Below are 24068 nucleotides of genomic sequence, written 5' to 3'. Positions count from 1 at the left end.
TGGGGTCAGTGGTCCAAAGTTTTATTTCATGATAGACAAATTCAAAAAACTATCGCATCACCTTTAAGTTAACAGCAGGCTCTCTCTTCTTTTCAGGCTTTATAATATCTAATTCACCTGGCACGTAGTTTTAGCACATGAAAAACAAACTTCCCCACTATACAGCAGTGAAGTTTTGCACTCAGCCTTCTGCATGGCTGATGTTCAGAGAATGACGTTTATTATCAAGACAAACCAACAACAGTAGTAAAATCCCCATTCTGGGGCTAAAGCTTTATAGTGTCCACATAGCCGGCACAGTGGTTTCTAAAACATTTCTCATCAACTCACTTTCCACTAAAATGAACCAAACAAATGAAACTTCACTCATTATTGTTGGAGCTTTGCATCCCGACATGTTCAACCAGAGCACCGTCACAGACTAGATGGATCCAATGAGTAGATTATAACAACACAAATGTATCACAGATAAATCAGAAAGATATGTACTAGCAGGTGGTTTGTTTTGTTGATGAACATGTTTCATAAAAGACGCTGGCTCAGGGTTGGCTTTGGATGCGTCTGCGCAGCTCCTGGGCCTTATCCCTCAGCTCAGGGCGGCTGTCGGACTGCAGCGTTGACAGCGAGCGCTGCAGCTGCTCCCGGCTCCTTGCAGACATGCAGTCCCACTGCTCGCTCTCTGTTCGTATAAAAAAAAAAAACAGTTACAAATTAGCTGCCTGTAACAATGAGCCATTGTTACCTGTATATTGGCCAAAGTAGCAGCTAAACACTGCATCTGGTTTTCTGCATTGGTTTATTTTTGTTGTTTTGGGTGAAGTGGATTTGTTTGGGTTGTGGTTCTTTGGTTGGCCATTTTTGTAAATTGGTAAATTGATTTCACTTTACAATATTTTGTTTTTAACTATTCATAAAAGGGAAATTCATGGATTAAGGAGTTAAAATATTGTGAAATATCTCTGCTGTTTCACTCTCCGAAGCAGGTGTGTACAGGACTGCACCATTGGATAATTGAAGGGGGGGGAGGCTGATCTGATGTTGGTGTTTTCTTTATTGAGTTTGAGTATTTGTTTGGATTGAATTAAAATATTTGTTTTCTATATTTATTGGTAAAAGTATTTTCTTTATTAGTTTGTTTAAACCAAATTTTCCTTTTCTTCTTATTGTGAAGCTGAACATCCTTTTAAAAATGGTTTCTTCCAATTTAGTTCCTCCTCTATATAAGAAACATGTCTGCTATTGTTCTTAGTGTGGTTTGGTTGATGTCCTGCACCAGGAAATTTTTTTTAAGTTTTGTCAGCTGAAAACTCTTGAGAGCATGAACTTCTTTCAACCAGTTTGGGTCCCACCTCCAAGACTGCTTGGCCTCCTGACAAGCGTGTGACACGGCCACATACAGTGACTTGCAAAAGTATTCATACCCTCTGAACTTTTGCACATATTGTCACATTACAACCACAAATATAAATGGATTCTATTGAAACCTTATGTAATTATACCCTTATGACACAGTTTGATTTTTGAAAACTTATAAGAATATTCCATGCAACAGCACTATGCATCATGGAATTATCTTTGATCAGATGCCTGTACCATTTACAACTAAATAGCTCACAATGATCAGGGTATGACACCAGTCTGTCCCGCTAGATTAGTAGTTTGTTCTTCTATTACAAATGAGCAAAAGTTGGTTAAAAAACCAATGCAATCACAGTATTTCCATTAAATTTGCACATTAATACGTTTGTTTACAAGTTAACTATATGGCATTGCAACATGGCTTGGGATGGCAGTTTTGCAAAGTATAATAATTTCAATGTGGCAGAAAAAAAAACCCCATCAAGAGTAAAATCTCTCTCAAAAAATATGTTTGTTGTTTTTAAAATAGCACTGTCTTTTTTTTTGCTTAATTTTAACTTACTTTAACTTAATACTTTTTTGCCCTGTAAGCTGCTGGTAACCTTAATTTCCGGAGGGAGTCTTCCCAAGGGATCAATAAAGTACTCACTAAGTCTAAGTGTCCATTTTGCAAATTTATTTTCTTAATTACAGTCTGTGTAATATGATGGTTTATGGAAATGCAGCTGATGAATCTAATGTAGAAAAAGGAGAGTTCATAAGGGACTCCCTGTTTTCAGGTTTAGATCACATTCATGGGAAAAGTGACATATGCAAATTTTAGGCCCTGCTTTGTGCTTAATCAAGCTTTACAAATGAGACCCCGGAGCAGCAATCCAACAATCTTACCTCCTGTTCTCTTAACGATCAGATCCACAACAGATAAGGCCTCTGTCCTCACTGAGGAGTAGCTTTTATTTTCTGAAGAGAAAGTGAAACATAAAGAGGCTGTGAAATACGGGAACATCAGGTTTTCATTAAAGCCAACAGATATCGAATGGTTTCCATACCTAAAGGATATGTGAGAGCAGTACAGGCTTCAGTGAGGATCTGTGATAGTGCATTCATCTCCCCGTTACCCTTCTCAAGCAACAACAAACTACACGGATGAAAAAATTTAATAAAAATCAGTTTTTAGGCTCCAGAATAATTCAACACTGAAGACTTTCAGAATAAAACATGTACTGTTTTTGGTTTCTAACCCTTCAAAATATGCCTTCATGGCCTGAAGAACAGCCAGCTGCACCTTCCATGTGCTCAGTTTAAGCTTCCCAGACATCAGGGTGCACAGATCGGACTGGAAATGGGCTGCAAACATGGAGAAGATTCAGCATCTTCAGTTCAGCTTCATGGGAATCCAATAAGGAGAACAGATATGGCTACCTTGAGTTTGTGGATTTCTTGGCCATGTCTTTCCAAGTGTTTCAAAAGCACAGAGCATCGCTTCAGTTTGTAGCGCCTTATCTTTCACACCTTTATCGTCGTCATCATCATCATCATCTTCCATAGATCTGGGAGAGGCACCGCCGCTCTCTGGACAGCTCTATTATTAAAACATGGGATTAAACTTTTTTCTGAAGTCTTATTAGAAGAAGTATAGTGATAAGCATTGGAATCTAGAAATGAACCTTCTTGATCAGAGGGAAAAGGATGTCAGCCATGTCCCTGAAACGGTCCTCCTGGCTGCTTTGGAGAACGTCTCCAGCACAGCGCAGGGCAGCCATTTTGTAAACCAGGTTCTCTTTACGACATTCTTTCAACACAACATCCAGCACCTCAGGGATGGTGGGCTGGCCGCTGCAGGGCTTCCTGAGCTCCACACTGAAAGCAGAAGAGGAGCAAATAAAAAAAAAGTACCAGTTTTTACTCCACAGATAAAATGTGTCAGTACAACTTTTATACAACTTTAAACATCAAAATTGCTTTTCCTTTTTTCTGACTAGATTTTTAAAATTGATTTATTTATACTTGTATAAATAAAGGCTGCTATTGATAAATTAATACTCTTTAAATTAAACGTCACCATGAAGTCAAACTAAATAAAAGTTTAAAAAGACATTTTATCTTATTCTATTTCAAGATTGATTTATTTACTTCCAGATTTATTTATTTATTTATTTCGCAGAGTTTAATATTTTTGATACTTTTAGTTTGTAAAGCTACTTTATAGAGTGGCTTTTATTTTTTAACTACGTTTTCTGTTTTTATCTTATGTTCTATATTGAAAGTGACAGTGTTTTATCTCTGCGGAGGCGAGGTCGCTGATTGAGAGGAAAACAGGAACTAGCTTGCAAAATAACGAACAGGAGAAGAAGCAGGAGAGGTAGAAAAGTATTGAAGACAATTTTTTGGCGGCCTTTTTTGCAGAATGCTTCTAATCTTTCTGAAGATCTTCAACTGATTTAAAATGTCTGAAAACAGAAGCATCCCAGACTTATTCAGAGAAGCTGATAAGAGTGGCAAACATCATGTCCATGTCCCGTACTCAGCACCCCAGCGCTGCCCCACCAGATAAACCCCGCCCCCTCATTTTAATATAAAAACATGAAATAAAAAGAGCTCACAAGTAAAACGGTCCCTGAAATATGTATAGCTTTACAAAATAAAAGGTAAAAAAAAAAGAACTAAAACTAAATTTTAAAAGTTTAGAATGTCTTAAAATATTTTGTTTAACATCATGGCTAGATTTATTTAATAAAATATGTATTAATAATTTATCAATAGCAGTATTTATTTATTGATTTATTTCATTTTTAAAGAAACAGCTCTCCAAAGCAAAGGCTGATGGATGGTTCGGACAGAGGTAGGGATTTATCTACGCCTGCAGAAAACAGACCAAACGTCAAAGCTTGATAATAACATGGATATTTTCCTGGACTGCACAGGAGACCTGGTTAACGTTCAGCACTGACCTGCACTTGGACACCACGGATCCAATGGCTTTCAGCAGCTCCTCCTAAACAAAAAAAATAAATGATAAATAACTCTAAGCCGATTGCTGAGTTTTCTTCAAACAACAGAAGCTTCACCAACCTTTCCAGCCCATGTTCGCCCAGACAGTCCCTGCATCAAAGCCGTCAGCACCAAACCGAGGTGTGGCGCCACCAATGACCCCGTCTGTTCTTTAGCAACAGTTGCCATGGCAGCCGCACCCTGAGCTTTCATCTTCCAGGACTGAGATTGCAGGGCTTTTTGGGTGATGGTGATCAGCTCTGTCATGTAGAGCCTGATGCCCCCAAAGCTCCCTGGGATCAGTACAAAAATTTAGTTCCTAGGTTATTGTTTTGCTACATGCAAGCATCAGTTAACCGTCTTTCACATGTCATTACAGCATTGCTTATTCTAGAGGTATCAACTTTATTAATTATTCATTGGAAGCGGTATAAAAACATTTGTTTCCATTTGCTGGATCTGGATTAATCACCTGGTGATCAGTACGAATTTTTGGTCGTTAGTTATATGACTCAGCTGCTCACCTGGAACGTTCTCCTGCCACACCTCCGACCACAGGGTGGCATCATGACCCTCCCCTTTCTCCTCGTCAGGACCCGGTGCCTGATGCATGCCGAGGAAGGCCAGCGGTAGGGCCACGCCTGCGTGGGCCTTCAGCACATCTGGGCTGTAATGGCTGATGGCGTGCACTGTTAACGCACACGATGACTTGTAAACTGGTTCTGAGGGAGCAAATAACGGAGGGGGAAAAAATAAAAGATAACACGGCATAACAAACTTTTGTTTACACTTTGTCACATTACAACTTCAAACTTCGATACATTTTACTGGATTATTGTGCATTTAAAGTAACAGGAGCGTTTGTATTTGATTAGTTCCTTTTATTTGGCCATTATCACAAATAACTATTGCTTTGATATATTAATCCCATTCCACTCCATCACCTCCATATAAAGCTTAGGCTTTATGTGGAGGTGAACCTCGACTCCATTCTCAATTCTTTTGCAGCATCTTACAGGTTTCCCTGCAGGAAAAACCAAATATCCTGCCGTGCATCTGTGTGTGTGACCTTTTACCCTGATCTTCCAGTCGTTTTCGTTGATGTTAATAAAACCATTTGTTCACTAATGATTTCTAACAAACTGCTGAAACCTTCACACAGAAGCTGGAATTATGCATTTAGTTTTAACCCTTGGTTTCATGCAGGGGTATCAGTGTGGCCTGAAATCGATATGACACTATAACAATTTTATATTTATATGATGATAGTTTTTCTTATTTTTTTTTACATCTTGCTTAAAGCTGCCTTCAGGGAGAAATATGTATATGTAGAGATACTGTAGGGAGTTTTAAAGCCTAATATAGGAAATAATAATAAAGTTCTGGAATTGGAATATCTGAATCAGCAGATATCAAATTGGATGGAAATGAAACTGCATCCAAAACTTCATAGAATTCAATTTTAAGAAAATTTAATTAAAAAAGAATCCAAAATGTCATTTAAAAATGAATGAATTAAACACAGCTTTCCAGTTCCTATTGAAATGTACTGAATTTTTTGGTTATGTGAACAAATGGGAAAAACTAAAAGAGGTATGAATAACTTTGCATATTTGCAATGTTTTATCATTTTATTACTACTTTAAACAAATATTGGTAAATGATCAGTCCCTAAGGTGAACCTATGGTTTTACTTTCCCTCGCAGACCCACCTTCTTTCTCCAAGTACCAGTTGCTGAGCTTCAGTAGTAGTTTTTCTACACTGCTGTCCTTTGCTGTCTGTGGGAAAAGAAATATTAGAATTGATAAAGTCTGTGATTAAGGCTAAGCTATGGCTTAATTATATTCCTAAAGCTTCCTGTTAACAGAGGGGCTTACCCTGACCAGGTGTCCCAAAGCAAAGGCAAAGGCTTTCTGTACCACTGTGCTTCTGTCATGAATGCCATTGAGCAGGGCACTCATCAGTTTACCTGCAGGTTAAAAGCCGTCAATTTCTTCAGCTTCAACATTTAACAGACAACAAAACGGGCGGGAGCGTTTTGTCATACCTGAGTATGGGGTTAGGTCCTGGGGGCATTGCACTGCAAGGGACACAATGACACTTGCACAGCCTCCCTAATCAAAAAGGAGACACCAAATGTTCACCAGTATAACAGATCAAATCCTGTGTAGTTCAGCAGTATCTGCTGTACGTATGTCTACATGTTTACCTTTGTTCCCAAGCCTACTCCACTTTTGAGCAGCTCACAGAGTCTGGGAACCAGTTCTCCCAGCACAGAAACATCAAGATGCTGCAGACACTAAAAGAAGACATGCATTTACAGCTTAAGCCCTCAATGATTAGTAGAAGCGATTCTACTCTGAGCATTTCATTTCGTTTTACCATGTTGACTGTCTCCATCATTGGAGAAGATTTGGCAGCACTAAGCCTTGCAGCATCCATGGCACTCTGCAAAGGAAGAGCCAACACATCTTATGAGCTCAGGCTGGACTTCAGGATAACTCACAGTCCAGACAGAGGAGGTTTACCTTTTCCTGCTCAGTGGCTCTGAGACTGAGGTAGTTGAGGACCTGCGGCTCTAGAGTGCTGAGGGCTTCCAGCAGGGCTGGAATCAACCGAGCAGCATGAGGCTTTAGCCGGGCACCTGCAGTTTTACTGATCTTCACCAATGTCTGAATACTGGAATAAATCATTAAGAAAACAATCATATAATGAGGTCCAAAGGGACAAGATCTGAATCAAATGGTTAAACTGCCTCAGTAACCAAAATGGGGCTGGATGCTGAACCAGTTCCAACAGCTGGGCAGAGCCAGAGGTGGAAGTAACTAGTTACATTTACTCATTTACAGAGATCTACAAATATCTACTTCTTGGAGTAGTTTTACTGCACTGTACTTTCATTTTTACCTCAGTTAAATGTTCGACTACTCCATCTATTGTGAAAACCAAAGTGCTCTATAAAGTTAAAGGGGAACGCCGTTTTTTTCACATTGGGCCCTTGATTTTACGTTATTACATAATTTTCTACTCACCCATATAAGCTTTGTGTCATTTGGAGCTGTTCTGAAGATATTCCGTCTTCCTATGGGCGATCGACGTGAAGGCACAAACTAAACTGTTCATAATTGATCATTTATGGTACGCCAGCATTCATAACATGTAGGGGAATCACTGTCCCCCAGACATCCACGGTTATATTTTTTATATTTATATGTTTTAAAAACAAAGCGGCGCGTGTATGACGTCATCCGCGCATGCGCACTGGAGTCGTAACAGGAAGCCCGGGCCACAGGCGGCTACACTCTACCCCTTATATTCAATAGCCTAGCTGATCTGAATCGTTCAATTCCATTTCGAGGATGAATGAATGGTAGCCGCCGTGTGCGGATGACGTCCTACACGCACCGGCTACCACTGATTCATCCTGTCCGCTGAACTGCTGCTAGTTTTACTCACGTGCTGCTCCAAATGACACAAAACTAATATGGGTGAGTAGAACATGATGTAATAACGTAAAATCAAGGGCCCAATGTAAAAAAAAACAGCGTTCCCCTTTAATGATTAAGTCAAAATCAGGGCTCTTTTTTTGTACATAAGTGAACTTTAACCTACTGTGACATCAAGCTAATACACAGAACAGAGGAAATATTTCCACTACAGGTACTGATCTTTATAAGTTTTATGTTAAGAAGAAAATCGTTTAGGAGTGTTTGTTCTGCCAATAATATTAATTTATTAGTTACATCATTTGTTTTAACTATTCTATAATAGTCTTTAAAAAAACAGAATAAACATAACTTTACATTTTGGTTTCTTTATTACAGGATTTTAAACATCATATTATGATGAGTTACTCAGTACTTGAATAGCCTTTTTACCAAATACTTTTTTACAAGAGTAATTTTCTTGATAACTATAAGTGACTAACTTGAGTAAAAATATAGTATTGCAGCTCCGTAGCAAACAACTTTTCCGACCAGAACAGGGTGTCACTGTTTGGACTGAGCTTACATTTAAGTTGGTGTGTAGATGCATCTTTACCTGAGAGAGCGAACCTCGGAGACGTTACTAACGATGCCCTTTTCCAGCAGGGTGGGTAACATCACAGCCACAGTTTTCTGAGCTGCAGAGCCGGTAGACTCACACATACGAATGCACACCTACACACAAACCCACAAGCTTAAAATAGCCTACTTCTACTTGCACAGTTTACACAATATATCAACCATTGCTCTGACACGTCACATTACCTTACTGAGCGTTTTCAGTGTCAAGTCTGCAGCTTTTCGTACAGATTCCTAAAATAAATCATATCAAAACTGGTCAGGTAGAGATTAATCGTTAAAATCTTGGTGTTCAGGCACCATTTCTTTCTGTTAACTTTCTTCTGACCTTAATGTCATCCAGGACTCTGAAGAGTGTCTCCCAAATCTCTGCTAGATAATCAATGAGGTTGTCAGCCTGACGGCCTCTGATCAAGTCGTTGAGGGCTAGACAGCTGCAAAAGAAACCCAGCGATTTAAAATCTCATTCCTGCTAAAGATCATGTTAAATGAGACGGCATTGTACCTGGACTCGCGCACCCTCCAGATGTTATTGGTCAGGTTGGAGATGACGTCCTGCAGGATTTCCTTCAAATATTTATCCACCTGCGCAGACAGACACACAAAAAAAAATTATCTCTGTTGCTTCCATCACACCCACCTCAACATTTGTCTCCATCATCTTAGTGTACAGAACCATTGATCCTTACTAGGGTTTTATCAGTGACCAACGCATCCCAGATGCTAGTCATAGCCTGGCGAACGCTCAGGTTTGGGTCAAACTGGTAGCGGTACAGGCGAGGCACTAACTGTGGCAGGAAGGGAGCAAGCTGCTCCCCCGCCTTGGCAGCGATCATGTGGAAACCAAAAGCTGCTCCCTAAAAACAAATAAAACAAAAAAGCTTGATCACATCAGGAAGAGGAAGAAAACCTGGCAGAAATGGTGGCTGTTAGCGAGAATTCACCTTGCGCGAGTTCCACATGGCATGGTGGTTCGCCAAGTTCATGAATTTGTAGACCAGATCCGGCTGGTTCAGGTCACTAGCCAATGAGCAGAGCTCCTTATAAGTGGACAAGCTTTGGCTGTTAGAAAATAACAGGTTGATTTAATGAGGGGAAATACAACACTGGTTTCAACTCAAATTATGCACAAAATCTTAGAATCAACATTTTAAAAACCATTAAATCAAAAACTGAAAAATGTGCATCTACTAAATGTAACAAACCCACCCATCAGGTGTTTTTCCCAAACTCTCTCCTTGAAACACCTCGGTATCCTCAGAGACTGCATGTTTCACCCTGTTTGCACAGAATAATCAACTTTAAACAAGCTCTTATACATTTGATCTTCAATTACGGCTTTCTTCAATCATCACCTCACCTCTTTCCAGTCATAAGTGTTTCCACCAGTGTGGACACCAGCTCCTGCTGATCGGCCTCACCCCCCATCTCATAAACGAGCCCAAGACCTTTAGATGCAACATCCTGACTCAGCTCTGAATGGAAAGAAAGAGACGGATGGATGAGGGAGAGGAATGGTTGTTGTTTGTTGTTGTAAAGTCAGAAAGATGAAGCTTACCGTCGGGATCTGAGAGAACAGAGATGAAGGCTACCTGGATCTCCTTCAGATGGGTCTGTAGAGCAAAGGAAGAGGGGCAAACATTTGAAGCTTGTGTCCATGCATAGAAGACGATAACCCTGCAGGTGTTTTTTATACATACAGTGATTTCTTTGTGGTGGCTCAGTTTTTTGACGAGTGACAGCAGCCAGATGCAGGCCGCCTGCCTCACATGAGGGTTCTGGCTGGGAATATACCTGGACAGGATGGAGTTCAGCACCCAAGGGACCACATCGTTGCTTTTAACATCTGGAAAAGGTTTGGAAAGAACGGAAATATAACAAACTAAGAGGCAGTGAATAATGACATTGGTTGTGTTCAAGCAACCAAAGTTAGTTTAGAGAAAAAGAAGTTCATTTAATGTGCATTTTTTTGTTAAAAAGAAAAATGTTAATGCATTCAGTGTAACACATCTGTAAGCACTCACTGTGTTGTGGGCTGTACTGGTCCTCTGTGCAGGTCCATGGGTCCCGGGCGGCTCCAGAGCAGGTTCCTATAGCGGCGCTGGTGATGGCTTCTCCAACTGTGAACTGCAGCTCTACCTGCTTTGCCTGCAAGATATAAATGTAATTAAACTATTGGGTCCCTTCATAGAGGGTTCAGTAGAACCAGATACAGGTATGACTGACGTCTATTAGTTAAAATCACTTTTCAGCTGCAGCTTTATAGACAAATAAATCAGTTTGGATATCTCAAAGTTTTTAAAATCCAGTTTTCCAGACCTTTTTTGTTATATTTAAGCTGTCCGTTTACTAGCTAAAGTGGTAGTTTTGAAGATGATATGAGAGAAGTGTACGTTTGATCTGTAAAGATGAGAGGCACGTTTACATTTTTAATCCAAAGTGGGTTTAAGATGAGAAAGAAAAACATGGAGGCCCCGGATTCACAGAAACAGGACAAGTTCCACTCGTTTTATTTCAAACGTGGTGTAAAAAGCAGAATATCTGCATGTTAGGCTTTATCCAAGACCAGCTCAGCATTCCTTTAGAACCCATTGAAATGTGTTCTTCTCTAGTCAAGTTAAAAGTCAGCTCTCTTGATATTTTAAAAGCATGTCCTGTGGACGCCCAATGCGGCTGTTATTCAATTCAATTCAGTTTATTTATATAGCGCCAAATTCACAACACATGTCATCTCAAGGCACTTTACAGTTCAACCAGATCATACAGTCAAATTCAGCATGTTTCCTACCTCCACCGAGTCCATCAAGCCCTGCAGCAGCTTCTTCTGATGTGGGAAGTCTGCGTCTCCCACTGGAAGATAACCCAGGGTTGTAATGGAGCGCTCCTTCATCTGGAAAGCATGAAAATAGCACAGTTTATTCTATGAGCGTAACGCGGCAGCCAATCGGAGATACTGGAGCTCACAGTTCACCTTTAAGCTCTCTTTGCCAGAAGTGATGCGAGCCAGCAGGTTCTCCACGATGGACAGTTTGGTCAAGCCCTCTCCCTCTGCAGGGATCAGCAGGGGGCCATTCCGCCCGATCTCTCCCAGAGAGGTGCAGGCTGCTACGGCCAACATGGCGCTGCTGCTGTCCAGGAAGGAGCCTGGGTGAAAATACAAGCATTCAGTTGACTGAAGAACACATCAAAGATTATACAACAATGCTTCTGCAGCAAAAAGAACATTAAATGTTACAAATAAGAAATACTTTTAACTGTACTTCAATAAAATTTACAAGGAAAACATTTATTTAAAAGTAAAAACATACCAATTGTCTTAGTCGCCAAGGAAACTAGCTTGTCATCATCCTGGGAAGTGATGCTCCTCTCTTCCTCCGTGGCTTTCTTTCTGCTCAGATTCCTTCCCACCATGTAACCCAGAGCCAAGATGGCGCCATGCTGAGTCTCAGGCCTCTGAGGTACAACCCAGAAAACAAACGTTAACACTGGATAAATGACCAAAGCTTGAAGAGCCAATAAACATGAGACAGCACAGCATACATGGTTGTCTTTAGTGATTTTGACCAGATTCTGAACGGCTGTCTGCAGCTCATTGCCAGTCATGGTGGAGATCACCACGGCATACAGCTGGGCGGCGAGTTCCCTCATGTCCTCCTTATTTGTGTTCATCAAACTCTTAAAAGAACAATAAAAACAAAACATGTGATTACAGCCAGTTTGGCAAACAGAAAAACTCAAATTACAGGTCTGATTCGTGAAAAGAACCGTTGGATGAACTTAAAAGTAACATGGATGTGATAAAACTCACTTTAATCCAGTCGATTTTATCAGCAAATCTGGGGGCGAGTTTGTCTGGGCAGACAGAGACCACCTCTAGTAAACAGTACATGACTGGGATTCCTGTGGGGGGGGGGTTAGATGTGAATGAACTTAATTTTTCTCCAACTTAACCAATTCAAAAATATAAAACGTTATATTTAGCCGATACCAGATTAAAGTCTTAAAAAAGAAGACAATGAAAGATGTAGAGCAGAAAATCCAGAAATTATTATTAATATAACTTATTAATCTGGCAAAAACATAAAAATAAACATGTTTTTTTCCACGTCTTTGCTTTTAACATCTGGAAAAGGTTGGAAAGAACGGAAATATAACAAACTAAGAGGCAGTGAACAATGACATTGGTTGTGTTTAAGGAACATTTTCTAACATAGAATAGCTGTGGAGTGGATAATGTATAGAAGGAAAAACAGGAAGTAATTTTGGTATGAATAACACCTTTCATTACCCATCCTAGTCCTAAACAAATATCTCACCTCCCACAGCAGAGAGAAGCTGCTGCAGAAGATCCATATAAACATGTACAGGATTCGCCTCCAGGCCCTTTGGCACAGGTTCAGCTGAGAGCAGAGAGTGGACATAGCGCCCGATAGCAGGAGCATCGTCCTGCATGTCCAACAAGCGGGTGGACATTGGCCTGGCACCGGCACTGTGAGCCAGACACATCCTCAGGTACAACATGATCTAAAAAGAGCACAAGAAATGCTGTAAGAAGACAACTCCAATGGTTTTTCCCACTGACAGTTAAAAAACTTTATTATGATTTACCTCTCCAAACGCAGATGGGTTAAATGGAATTGTGGAGGTTCCCACAATATACTTTGCAGGGGTTTTAATCCTCTGAGCTGCCTGTGAAAAATACAAGAGTACAGAGAGTCACTGGCATTTAATTCTAGGGGTGTTTGTAGGACGGGCTGAGACCCACTTTTTCCTGGATGTAGGAGACCATGTCATTGAAGGACGGCATTGGCTTTGATCCCTCCTTCTCAGAGTTCTTTGAAGGAAAACCCCTCAGCACCCTTTGGGCCTCTGCAGACACTTCCTCCCTCCTACAACACAGAGAATAAATCAATCTTACAGAGCACCAAAATAAACCAGACACACTCATTTCAATCTATCCAGTAACTTTCTCCGAGTTCTAAATAGTTCCATAAAATACATTGTGATTGTTTGAACTTACGGGTCTCCAGCAGCTAACAGCAGCAGGTATCTGGATGGGACGTGGTCTGGAGCAAACACCGTACTGGCAAACTTCATGGCCACCTGCCGAACCTGCACCTCCGGCTGTAGCAGAACAACAAGCGGCAATTTTTAGCTTACTAAACTAACTGATTCCAACCCCCTTCTATTCTTGTTGAGGTATACTTACCTTTGAAATGTATGCAGCCACCAGGGCTTCCATTAGGTTCAGCAGAGCGCCCTGCAGGTTTGCATAAGCTCCTACCATCATGGATAAAGCTTCTTGAATGGCGAGGCGAACATCTGGCTCCTCCTGTGAGAGCAGGTATACGATCAAACAAAAGTCCTAAAGAGTTTATCTCCGACTTTTACTAAATGTATTCAACTAACCTTACACATGGACTCAAAAAACTGCTGCACAAGAGCAATGTCCTTTGTGAAAAGCTGAGGCATGCGACTGAAACAAATAACATAAATCATTTTTATTTTGCTTGATTTTAAATAGCGGTAAAATTACGGGAGGTTAGTTATACCTGGAGAGCTTTCCAACAGCAGAGTAGGCAACACACAATAACTTAGGATCCTGCAAAGAGATGCAACAGAATGAAACTTAAGCGGATGACTGGAATAGTGAACATGTAGCAGAAAAGATTCATCTGAAGAGGCACCAATTGTGCTTTGAAAAGGTCAGCTGACTTTTCTGCTAATTTATAAGTTTAAATAGTCTAATCTTCAATTATTTGTTCAGTTCTAAATATAAAGTTTTAGTTAGTGATGTTTAATACCAACTACACTCCCTTTCTCTCACATAGTGTGACGTTACCTCTGCTTTTAATAGCAGCAGACTGACAAAAAGTTTTTTCCCCCCAAAGCTTTCTGTGCAGCTGCAATAAATAGATAAATGAATGAATGACTTCAAGGGTCATAAATGTAAATTAGAGCTTTTTGCTTTAAAATACCAGCCAGTTATGAAAAAAAAATATATAATACAATTTTATATTTTCAGATGTGCAAAAAAAGCAAAGGAGATATAATCCATATGTAATGAAAATAGTTTGTTTAGTTATCTGTGCACCCAGAACTAGAAATCAAATAGAGCAACAGCATTTAGTTCTTTGTTTGCTGCATTATCTGGAAAAGACTCTGAGGAAAATTGTAAAAGTGCTGAAAGCCCGACTTCTCTTAAGTCAAAGTTAAAACTGTCTTTGACCGGTAAACTGTTAACTGAGATATTATTAGTTCAGATTTGTTGTACAGCTGTTTCATTTTTTTTGTTTTGTTTTACTACCTGCCTCTATCATGTTTATCTATATTTGCCTTTATTTTCCTTATATTTTATTTCCTAATTAATGTAAAGCACTTAATTTGTCTTTGTAATCAATTGTGCTATATAAAAAAAACATGCCTTACTTTTGCTTCCTATTTGCTAATATAGCCCTTTGTGAGGAAAATTAGAGTTTTAGGTTAATTCAAATATTTGAAGACATTTTAGTGAGGAAAAATAGTTTCCTTGCTGTTAACATTAGTTTTAAATAAGGAATGATAACAGCTTAAATGCTGGTATTGAAATACCTCTTTATATTCATTGATGAGCTTAGTCAGACCATTGAGCAGCATTAGTCCTAAAGGCTTGTTGGTGTCGGGGCAACTGTAGGACAAAAACAACCATTAGCCTTGATTTTGTTTTTTGAAATGGGAGAAAACAGGTCAGGGGCTCAGAGATAAAGCGTAGCTGTCTTACACCATGCAGATATGATGGACAAACTGTAATGTGAGAGACAACAGTTTGTTGTTGGTGTTGGCCCCAAAAAGACCGTCATAAACAACCTGCAGCGAAAAGCAAATCAGTAAAGACATTATTACATCTGACAGAAAATATGAAAACCAGTGCAAAGACAGTGACAGACTTTCTAAAAGCTGAAAGAGTGGATATAACCTGGATGTTGGCTGGGAAGCACTCTGCTGCCAGGCGAGAGCGTAGAAGATGTGGCAGGATCTTTAGTTTGACTCTAGTACTCACTGGTTCATGTTTTAGCTCCTGTTTGATATTCCCACCCTGCACAAGACAAAGGAATATTATTATACCTTATTGTTTTTGTACTGACATCTTTAATTTCTCTTCCAGGAAAGCTTACAAACCTTTGATTTAAGAGGAACATCTCCCAGATAAACCTTAAACAGCTTGTTGATAATAAGAGGATTGTTCCAGTCAATGATGCTGGAATAAAAAAACAAGAAATCAGGAAATACATAAAACTAACTTTTTCATGTGTAAACAGATCCATCTTATTTACATCAGAAACCAACAGGAAACAGAAGGTAACCATTTTAATTCCTTAATTTTTCCGTTTCTTTACAGTCTACCTCTGTTTGCTCCTCAGCTCCAGGTCGGCTGCTGTGGCCACACTGTGTCTGGTGTCACTTGAAGCTACTGCCAAATGAACCACCGACTCCACCTCAGGCACCTGTTTGGTCTCGATGAATTTCACTATGCCCAGCTTACACTGTTGAACAACAAAATGAGTTAGACAGAAAGTCCATGGTTCAGATAAATCTATGGTTGACTTAAACTGGTAGTGTCTGATATCTGTGGGGCAACAGTGATCTACGAGTCAACCCATCAGGAAGCCTAATGTAACGACAATATATATATATATATATATATATATATATATATATATATATATATATATATATAAATAATGGACCCAAATATGAACATGTACTAAAAACAACAACAAAAAAATTACATCAGACCCAACTTTTTTTTTTTAGGTAAGTTAAAACTACAAAAATGTACTGTATTTTCCGGACTATGGAGGGCACCTCACTCAAAGCCGTGCCCCCTAAATTTCTTTGGGGAAAGAAATGGAAACATACATATATAAGCCGCTGATATCTACTGAACTGTCTACCAGGAAACCTGTAGGGGGAGCTCTACATGAAGCCCCTAGAGTAGCGATGAAAAACAATTCTAGATCCAGTTAGCTTGTTAGCTCGCAGCAGTAAGAGCTTCTGCTGAAAGATGGGGCTTCATCATCTCTTTATTTCAGCTCTGCAGGAGTTGAGGCCAGTCTCTTCATTGGTTCGGCAGCTTTTATGCGGCAAATAAATGTGAAAATGTGTGAATTCAGGGCATTCGTTCTCCACTTAGCCTTTTGCTAGCATGTTTTTTTCCTTAAACGAATATTAGCCCCTCATATTTATTTCCAACTTTGACTTCCCCCTCTGGCGGTTCAGAAAGATCCAAAGGAAAGGCGCACCTTTCTATAAGCCGCATGGTTCAAAGCTTGGGGAAAAAGTAGCGGCATATAGACCAGAAAAATACAATATTTTTTATTTTCTATATGAAAGAATGTTAGAGGAAGATCTTAACCATTATCATCATCAACACGATCAACTGTACTTGGGGACACTTCACTAACAATTGTATGGCCTCCTCCAAACATTATATCCTTCCAAAACCTTCTCACAGTATAGTTTTATGAAATCCACTTTTATTCTTTTGGTGTAAATGAGTCAGGTTTTTAGACCAGGTTTGTCAGAAAAAAAAAATTTTCTGCAGCACTGAAATCAGGGTTTTGAAATCAGCTTTGTTGCTCTTAGGCCTCTTTCTAATTAATCTGCTTGTGTGGTTAGACTCACTGTCCATCAGGAATCCCATTTGTTTCCTGAACGCTATGATGGCTGGACAGGTCAATGCAATACTGAATATAACTGTCGTGGCATGCTAAAGGGTCTTTGTCGACCCTTTCTTTGGCAAATATTTTGCTTCCACTGTGAACAAATTCTCTGCTCAGGCAGAGCAAATGTGATGCTTTGAGTGAGTTATCGTACCTGTTCCAGCTGCTCTGCGTTCCACTGGGCTTCTCCAATCACCCTCTTCGCAGCATAGACACTCAGCCCTGGGGGAGGCTGGGGAAGACCCTGTCCACCTCCAGCACCCGCCCCATCCGATGAACCTCCCTGGGAGGAGGATGGAGCGGGCCGAGTGGGAGACTCGCTCAGCACAAACCTAATGATAAGTAAGTAAGAGAGAAAGAAATAAAGAGAAACAGAGAGTGAAAGAGAAATTCAGACAGACATAAGTGAAACAATCCTTTCCAAACCTCAATTTTCACTCGCGTGTTTCTTTTGACAAATCAACAAGAGGTAACTCACCCATAAGGCATGAGCAAAACATCCAGCATGAATTCCAGTAAAAGGTGCATCGTCTTTGGCCTCTCGGTTAAGTTAAATGGAGACAAACCTTTGGATGCGTCAGCTGAATACTTCATGTGGTAAAGCGTTGGGATCAACAGGTGCATGAGGCTGAAAAAATAATATGGAGAAGAAACTTAAGAGCCAGACCTCTGTGTAAAAATGTGATAACATCAAACTTTCACGATGCACATTTTCTTACTATAGATAAAAAGCTGCAATAACCTGCTGTCTTAAGTGAACACTTTAATGGATAGAGTTATGCAGCATTCTTCATCTGATCTATTCTAACTTTTAAAGGTTCTTTCCAAATCTGTCAGATTGAGAGGACATTTCTGGTCCACAGCTCTATTAAGCTAATCAGGGATTCAGATCTGGACTTGAAGTAGCCCATAATGCACATAAGTCATTGTTTCGGATGAACTGTGACATTGAAAATGTTTTGCAAGTCTTAATCTGAATGTTTCTTTGACTGAGTCAACACTGATATTTGGAGCAGTTCATATTTTTATACATTTGGAGAAAAACAAAAATGATGATGTCATGATTCAGTGTGTACGTGCAGATCCTTTTGAGACGCACGCTGCTGATGTTGACCCGATTCTGTTTTTTGCTTCAGGCCTCCAACCCAGTTCCTCTTCTCTTTTCATTCATTTTAAATAACCTTCCAGTTTTAAAATGTAAAAGGTGTCCCATATTTTCCTTTAATATTAAAATATAAATAACAAGATTTACCCTGAAAGTCTGTCTCTTTTTTTTAACGACATTTGCAGCCTCTCTACAAACTAAGGTTAGCACTGACAGATGTTAATGTCAGTAAAAACCAACCGGCATCACTGAACTTTCCTCCAGATTGATTAGATTAGCTACAATGCACGGCCAGTGTGTTTTTAGGTCGACTAAAATGCAAAAAATTAAATCAAAATGTATTAGCTTAATGTTCGACTATACATAAACATGCACTTTCCCATTGACAGTTTTTCTCTTGTTGCTATGTTCGGGATACTCAGCATTTAAAGTTCTGACATGATTTTTCATTCTCTCATCACAACAAGCCAGCATTTGTAACTGAGGTGGGTACGACTTGATGATCCACTCTAGAAGGTAGGAGTCGTCCACTAGATTGGTATGTGAGGATAAGTGTTCCCTCACCTGTCCTGTTGTGGCTTGGGCTTGCCCTCCATGGCAGTGATGAGGGTCGGGGCCAGCTCACATTGTTTTGCCACCTCTAGCCGAGGGTAGCCCATTTTAATGTAGATTATGGTGAAATTCTGTAAAAAGTAATAGATAAATAAGTTTATTTACACCATAAACATTTCTTTTTAACTCAAATTGTACTAAGCAAAATCAATAACCCTACATCTAGAATACAAAATCTAAAACAACATAATCTACAATACAGCAGAGGTTCCCAAAATGGGGGTCAGAACCCCTCATGGGGTGAAGAGACACTAAAGCCTCTTTCCCACTGAAAAAAACTGGGTTTTTCAAAACCGGGTTGAACCGTTAACATCCGTTTTTTTGCTCTTTTAGCATTTGACCTAAAAACCAAGTCTGACCACCTGCTGATGGGCTGCGTGGCCACTGTCCCCCACACCACTGAGCGTCTGATGACGGCATCACGCCGGGCGAGCAACAGTGCGTCAGAATTCAGAAGGTAAATAATGGAGAGCAACATGGACGAGAGCCAGAGCTTATTCAGTATTCCTTATTTTTCAGTTGCATGTTCATCGGATATAAACAGAGTTGTTTCGGCTTGTTAGACGGCAGTGTGTTGAGGTGGGTGCGTTGCGTTCAATGGTGTCACGCAGTTTATTGGGTCAACTCTGCTCTGATGTTCCCACTGCATGCCGATTAGAGCTGAGGGTCGCTTGCTGAGTTGTTTCACCCGGGTAGACACGTGTCAGTGAGCTGTTCCTGCTGCCACTAAAAGCCGATTGTTCCCGGGTTTTTCAGTCAGTGTGAAAAGGGTACAAATGTGTCGGGGGGTAGGGACACAAATGTCACAAATGTGCGCAAAACAATGTCAACATTCTGCCAAATTTAAGAATGCTAATTTTTGCAAATGCTGAGTTAAAATTGCAGGTGATTACAGATGTTCACGTGATAACTTTGAAAACAATTATACCGTGGCGGACATAAACACTGAGATGTTTCCATATTTCAGCGACGGCTTAGGTGCTCATCATATATGTACGGTGATCATCAAGTCTGATGCAAAAAAGAGTTTCCATTGCAGTTTTGCGAACATAAAATAATTTCAATAGATCCATAAAACCACCGCATCAAAGCGTAAAAAAAAAAAAAAAAAACATATTTCCATTTAGTAAAATTCTTTTCATAATGTAAAATTTGTTCAACTTGATTATAAATGGAAACACAGCTGCTGTGATATGATGCCTGAGGTAGATGGAGGGCCCAAATATATAATGAAAGTCAGAAATGTGATGGGGAGTCATACATTCACTTTAACGTATTAGATAACACTGACCCTCTGAGTATTTGCTCATTTAAAGAGTGATTAAAGTCAACATGAACAACAAACAGCTGATCTCAGAAGGCAAACTGTCATTTCTATCTTACTGTAACAAAAGAAGCAGCAGCAGGATCCTGGTACTGCACCAGCAGCGTCTCCACAGGAAGCTGAATCTTCGGTCTGCTTTTTATCCGCTTGTTGAGGTGAACCAACAATTCCATAACCTGGTGGAAAACACAGTTCTTTTACTTTTTCTCATTGTGTGACATTAAATCCAAATACTTCAATATATTTAATGTAATGAAGAAAGTTGGTATGCTTGTCTGATGAAAGAAAAGTGATTATCAAATTTACTGTAGAAAAATAACTCAAATATGAATTGCTATAAAAACTAACCAAAGAGGGGAAAAAAATGTTTTAAAGGTTGGGTGTCCCTCTAAAGAAAAACCTAGCGCAGCATGTGGACTTTTCCAAAATAGATAATAGGAAGATACCATGTGATTTATAATAGGAATATATTAACTGGTTGGTACTGACACAGTTCTTCTTCTTCGCTCTTAAAACAGTTTTGCTGTTTTGCCACCTGCTGCTTTATACGGGTGAAGAGCTGACCATCTGAAACTTTTCAGAGACGGAGCTTACTACTAGTACTACTGTTTTTTATACTGTTTTATTTAAAAAATAAAAGGCTTAAAGGAATAGTACACCCAAAACATGATTAGCCTTCATTTTCTACTCACCCCCATGCTGAACAACACTCTGGAGTACTTTTTTGATATCTCAAATGCATCTGGAGATCTGGGAGGCTTCTTGCTGTCTGCTGACATTCAAATAATGGAGGTCTATGGTGCCCGAGACAGAGAGGTCCATTAAAGTCCACAAAAAACGTGTCAATATTCCTCCATACTGGTCGTCCAATGTATTCCAAGTGTCCTGAGTGGGTGGCATCCAGAATTTACTCGAAACAAAGTCATTTAGAATGTTTTTAGAGCATAAACAGTAGTGTATAGGATTTCCTAAAAGCGCGTTCACGAGTCTACGGAAACCGCGGCAGACCAAACCAGATGAAAGTGCGCATTCAGCGTCTGCTCTGCCGATAATGCAAGCGTAGAAGAAGAAATGTGCTGTTTACCTGTGCAAAGAAAGAAACAACGAAAGAAAAATGTCTGAGGACTTCAGTGTTGAGGAAGAGCATGAGTTCTTTGCCGAGCTGAATGCGCACTTTCATCTGGTTTGGTCTGCCGCGGTTTCCGTAGACTCGTGAACGCGCTTTTAGGAAATCCTATACACTACTGTTTATGCTCTAAAAACATTCTAAATGACTTCGTTTCGATTAAATTCTGGATGCTACCCACTCAGGACACTTGGAATATATTGGACGAGCAGTATGGAGGAATATTGACACGTTTTTTGTGGACTTTTATGGACCTTTCTGTCTCGGGCACAATAGACCTCCATTATTTGAATGTCAGCAGACAGCAAGAAGCCTCCCAGATCTCCAGATGCATTTGAGATATCAAAAAAGTACTCCAGAGTGTTGTTCAGCATGGGGGTGAGTAGAAAATGAAGGCTAATCATGTTTTGGGTGTACTATTCCTTTAAATCTGCTGTATTCCTTCATGTTTCCATTCAAGGGGTTTAACCTCAGACATGCCTTACCACAAAGATAATCTTATTGCACAGGGTTTATACAGGAATGAGTAACTCTAATTTAATGCTTTTTAATACTCTTTTAATGCTCTTAGAAATAATTTTTAAGCCATCAACAAATACCAATGACTCATACATATATAAATAAATAGATATAGAAATAACAAGACAAAATCCTTTGTCATCTTCACCATTAACAGGTTGCAGCCATGTCCCAAATTCCTAGTTTTCCAGCCACTTTAGTTGAAATTCTCAAGATTTTTCCCTAACTCGACCTTCTTTTCTGAACATATGACTTTACGGTCAACTGCAAGCAGTTCTGCACAAGCACGCAAACAAGTTATATCTAAAATATAATATATCTGACAAAATAGTTTTTATATACTCTTCTTTTTTTAATTAAAGCATTTTAAATGCCATGATAATCACATTTAATAAATTTGAATGACACAGTCATGCAGGCGTAGTATGACTTAGATATATATATATATATATATATATATATATATATATATATATATATATATATATATATATATTTTTTTTTTTTTTTATATATACATTGTATCGGTACTTGGTATCTGCTGATACTCAGCATAAGTATCAGAATCTTGCCAGGATTCTAAAATGGTGCCTGAACATATCTTAGCCAAAACACACAGCCAGAGTGAGTGTCGATCATGGATGATAAAAGCATGTTAGTATGCTATAATATCTTTGTCAAACTCCAGAACTAAATACCATATTTGGCAAGATAACCCTTAAATCATCATAGAACCTGACTGACATTACACAAATGAAGACGTACTCAAAGCTATGATTGCAGTGAACAATGGCTCCACACAGTATTAAGCCATACTTCTCAGATTAAGTGTTTAATAAATTCTGATTTTTGAATAAATGAATAATGGTATGAACCTGTATCAGCATAATAATACTCACCTTCTTCCGCACCCCTTCTTGAACACTGGAGAGTTTCAGGAGAACAGGTGGTAGAAACTTGGAGATGATGTCCTGAAGCTGATCATCAGTCTCTGCATGACCCAAGCGAAGGAACACACGCTCCAGTTGATCTAAGGAAACACATTTTTACATCACTGGCTCACTAAATCAAGACATTGGCAGCTCTTCTTCTTCTTGTGAGGTTTTATTGTGGTTGGCAAACTAGTTTAAAGTGCATTACAGCCACCGACTGATAAGAAGTTAAACAAGGAAACAGGAAACAAGACTGGCCCCCAGAAAAAAAATAAATAAATAAAATTCAAAAATATAGATTTTCCAAACTATTTAACTTAACCCAACATAATAAATACTTAATCACATTCGTCCTCATAACTTCTAATTTATCTTTAAGTTATCTTTACTCTGCCAGTTTCTGGTGGTCCTATTGGTTTTCCCATCATGCTTTCAAATATTTCCCAGTTTAAATCTCTAACTTTAGGTTACGTTTATGCAGCTTTTACTATCATTTAGATTTTTTCGTTTTTCTTTGTTTTCTGAGCCCTACAATTCATCACTTCTACCATGAAAAGAACAAAATCTTTCTTTTCACAATCAATGAATCTTCTTCAATTTTGGGACACTGCTCCAGAGGTTTTGAACTTAACTGTTGGTTTGGGTCTTTCTGTCTGGAATGGGATCCTTTTTGACATCGGCAGCTCTATCTGCACAGTGGATTTTAATTTTTTGGATTAAACTTTAACCCTTTGAATGCATGCAACTAGAGAAACCCTCTGGGCTAAAACGCACGTCAAATTAATGGACATGTTGTCCCAATTTGTCCGATGAGCTCAACCTGTCAGCTGCTGCAATCATAGCCATGCCCTCTTTCTCCTAACTTAGCTCCCTAAACCGCTAGCAACAAATGACAAGACAGTCAACGCAGTTTATCAATTCCTTTTTTTTGGTTAGCCTACACAAGCTATTTATTTTTTCCGTCCAGTGACATCCCTCTGTGACTTTTCCAAGATGTTATAAATGATCAGGGAACCGATCTGATCACTGTAAGACTTTTGTGAATAGACATTAGTGAAGAGCAGAGAAGTTTCATTTTGACCATGACTGGGCAAACGGCCTCCTGACGTTAGCATCTCAGCTAGGAACATAATTGAGCAGCTAGCTAGCTTATTTCCAGTCCAGTTTAAAACTGAATTTGGCGTTACAATTACTTATAAAACGGACTTATTGGCTAAGCGGTGAGTAACTGGTCAGCACGTGTGGTTTTGGCAAACACAAATTATACACTGAATAATATATGAATCGCCAATAAGACAGTAAGAAACTTACTGAGTTCATCCTGGGCAGCCAT

At 39.4% G+C, this 24068-nt stretch overlaps 1 protein-coding gene across 1 annotated transcript; it reads right to left on the bottom strand.

Moving 5' to 3' along the window:
• On the bottom strand, positions 1–24068 carry ecpas (Ecm29 proteasome adaptor and scaffold). The gene is made up of 49 exons (XM_038292776.1): positions 24047–24068; positions 22703–22833; positions 20218–20334; positions 18787–18905; positions 17596–17745; positions 17272–17449; positions 15799–15938; positions 15574–15652; positions 15371–15490; positions 15176–15261; positions 15007–15082; positions 13968–14017; positions 13825–13891; positions 13625–13747; positions 13436–13539; positions 13181–13304; positions 13024–13104; positions 12732–12939; positions 12224–12315; positions 11956–12090; positions 11724–11868; positions 11387–11559; positions 11204–11305; positions 10440–10563; positions 10116–10261; positions 9974–10028; positions 9776–9890; positions 9625–9693; positions 9360–9477; positions 9105–9272; positions 8921–9000; positions 8744–8849; positions 8602–8649; positions 8393–8511; positions 6880–7030; positions 6734–6799; positions 6561–6650; positions 6399–6465; positions 6229–6320; positions 6063–6129; positions 4875–5072; positions 4432–4643; positions 4311–4354; positions 3027–3219; positions 2782–2941; positions 2601–2706; positions 2409–2497; positions 2248–2319; positions 1–679 (listed from the first exon to the last, which is right to left on the bottom strand). The coding sequence occupies exons 1-49, from the start codon at positions 24066–24068 to the stop codon at positions 540–542; spliced, it is 5517 nt and encodes a 1838-aa protein (XP_038148704.1). The 3' UTR covers positions 1–539.

The sequence above is a fragment of the Cyprinodon tularosa genome, unplaced genomic scaffold, assembly GCF_016077235.1.
Source record: "Cyprinodon tularosa strain WSP-4 unplaced genomic scaffold, ASM1607723v1 ctg318, whole genome shotgun sequence".
In the NCBI taxonomy this organism is placed as follows: Eukaryota; Metazoa; Chordata; class Actinopteri; order Cyprinodontiformes; family Cyprinodontidae; genus Cyprinodon; species Cyprinodon tularosa.
The sequence above is the reverse complement of the archived record's forward strand: the minus strand, read 5'-3'. Positions and strand labels throughout refer to the sequence as shown.

Coding starts and splice junctions, on each gene's coding strand:
- ecpas (XM_038292776.1), bottom strand. CDS start 24,068: ATGGCTGCCCAGGATGAACTCA. Junction 2,942..3,026: donor TTTTCCCTCTGATCAAGAAG/GTTCATTTCTAG, acceptor TTTTAATAATAG/AGCTGTCCAGAGAGCGGCGG. Junction 680..2,247: donor GATCGTTAAGAGAACAGGAG/GTAAGATTGTTG, acceptor TTATACGAACAG/AGAGCGAGCAGTGGGACTGC.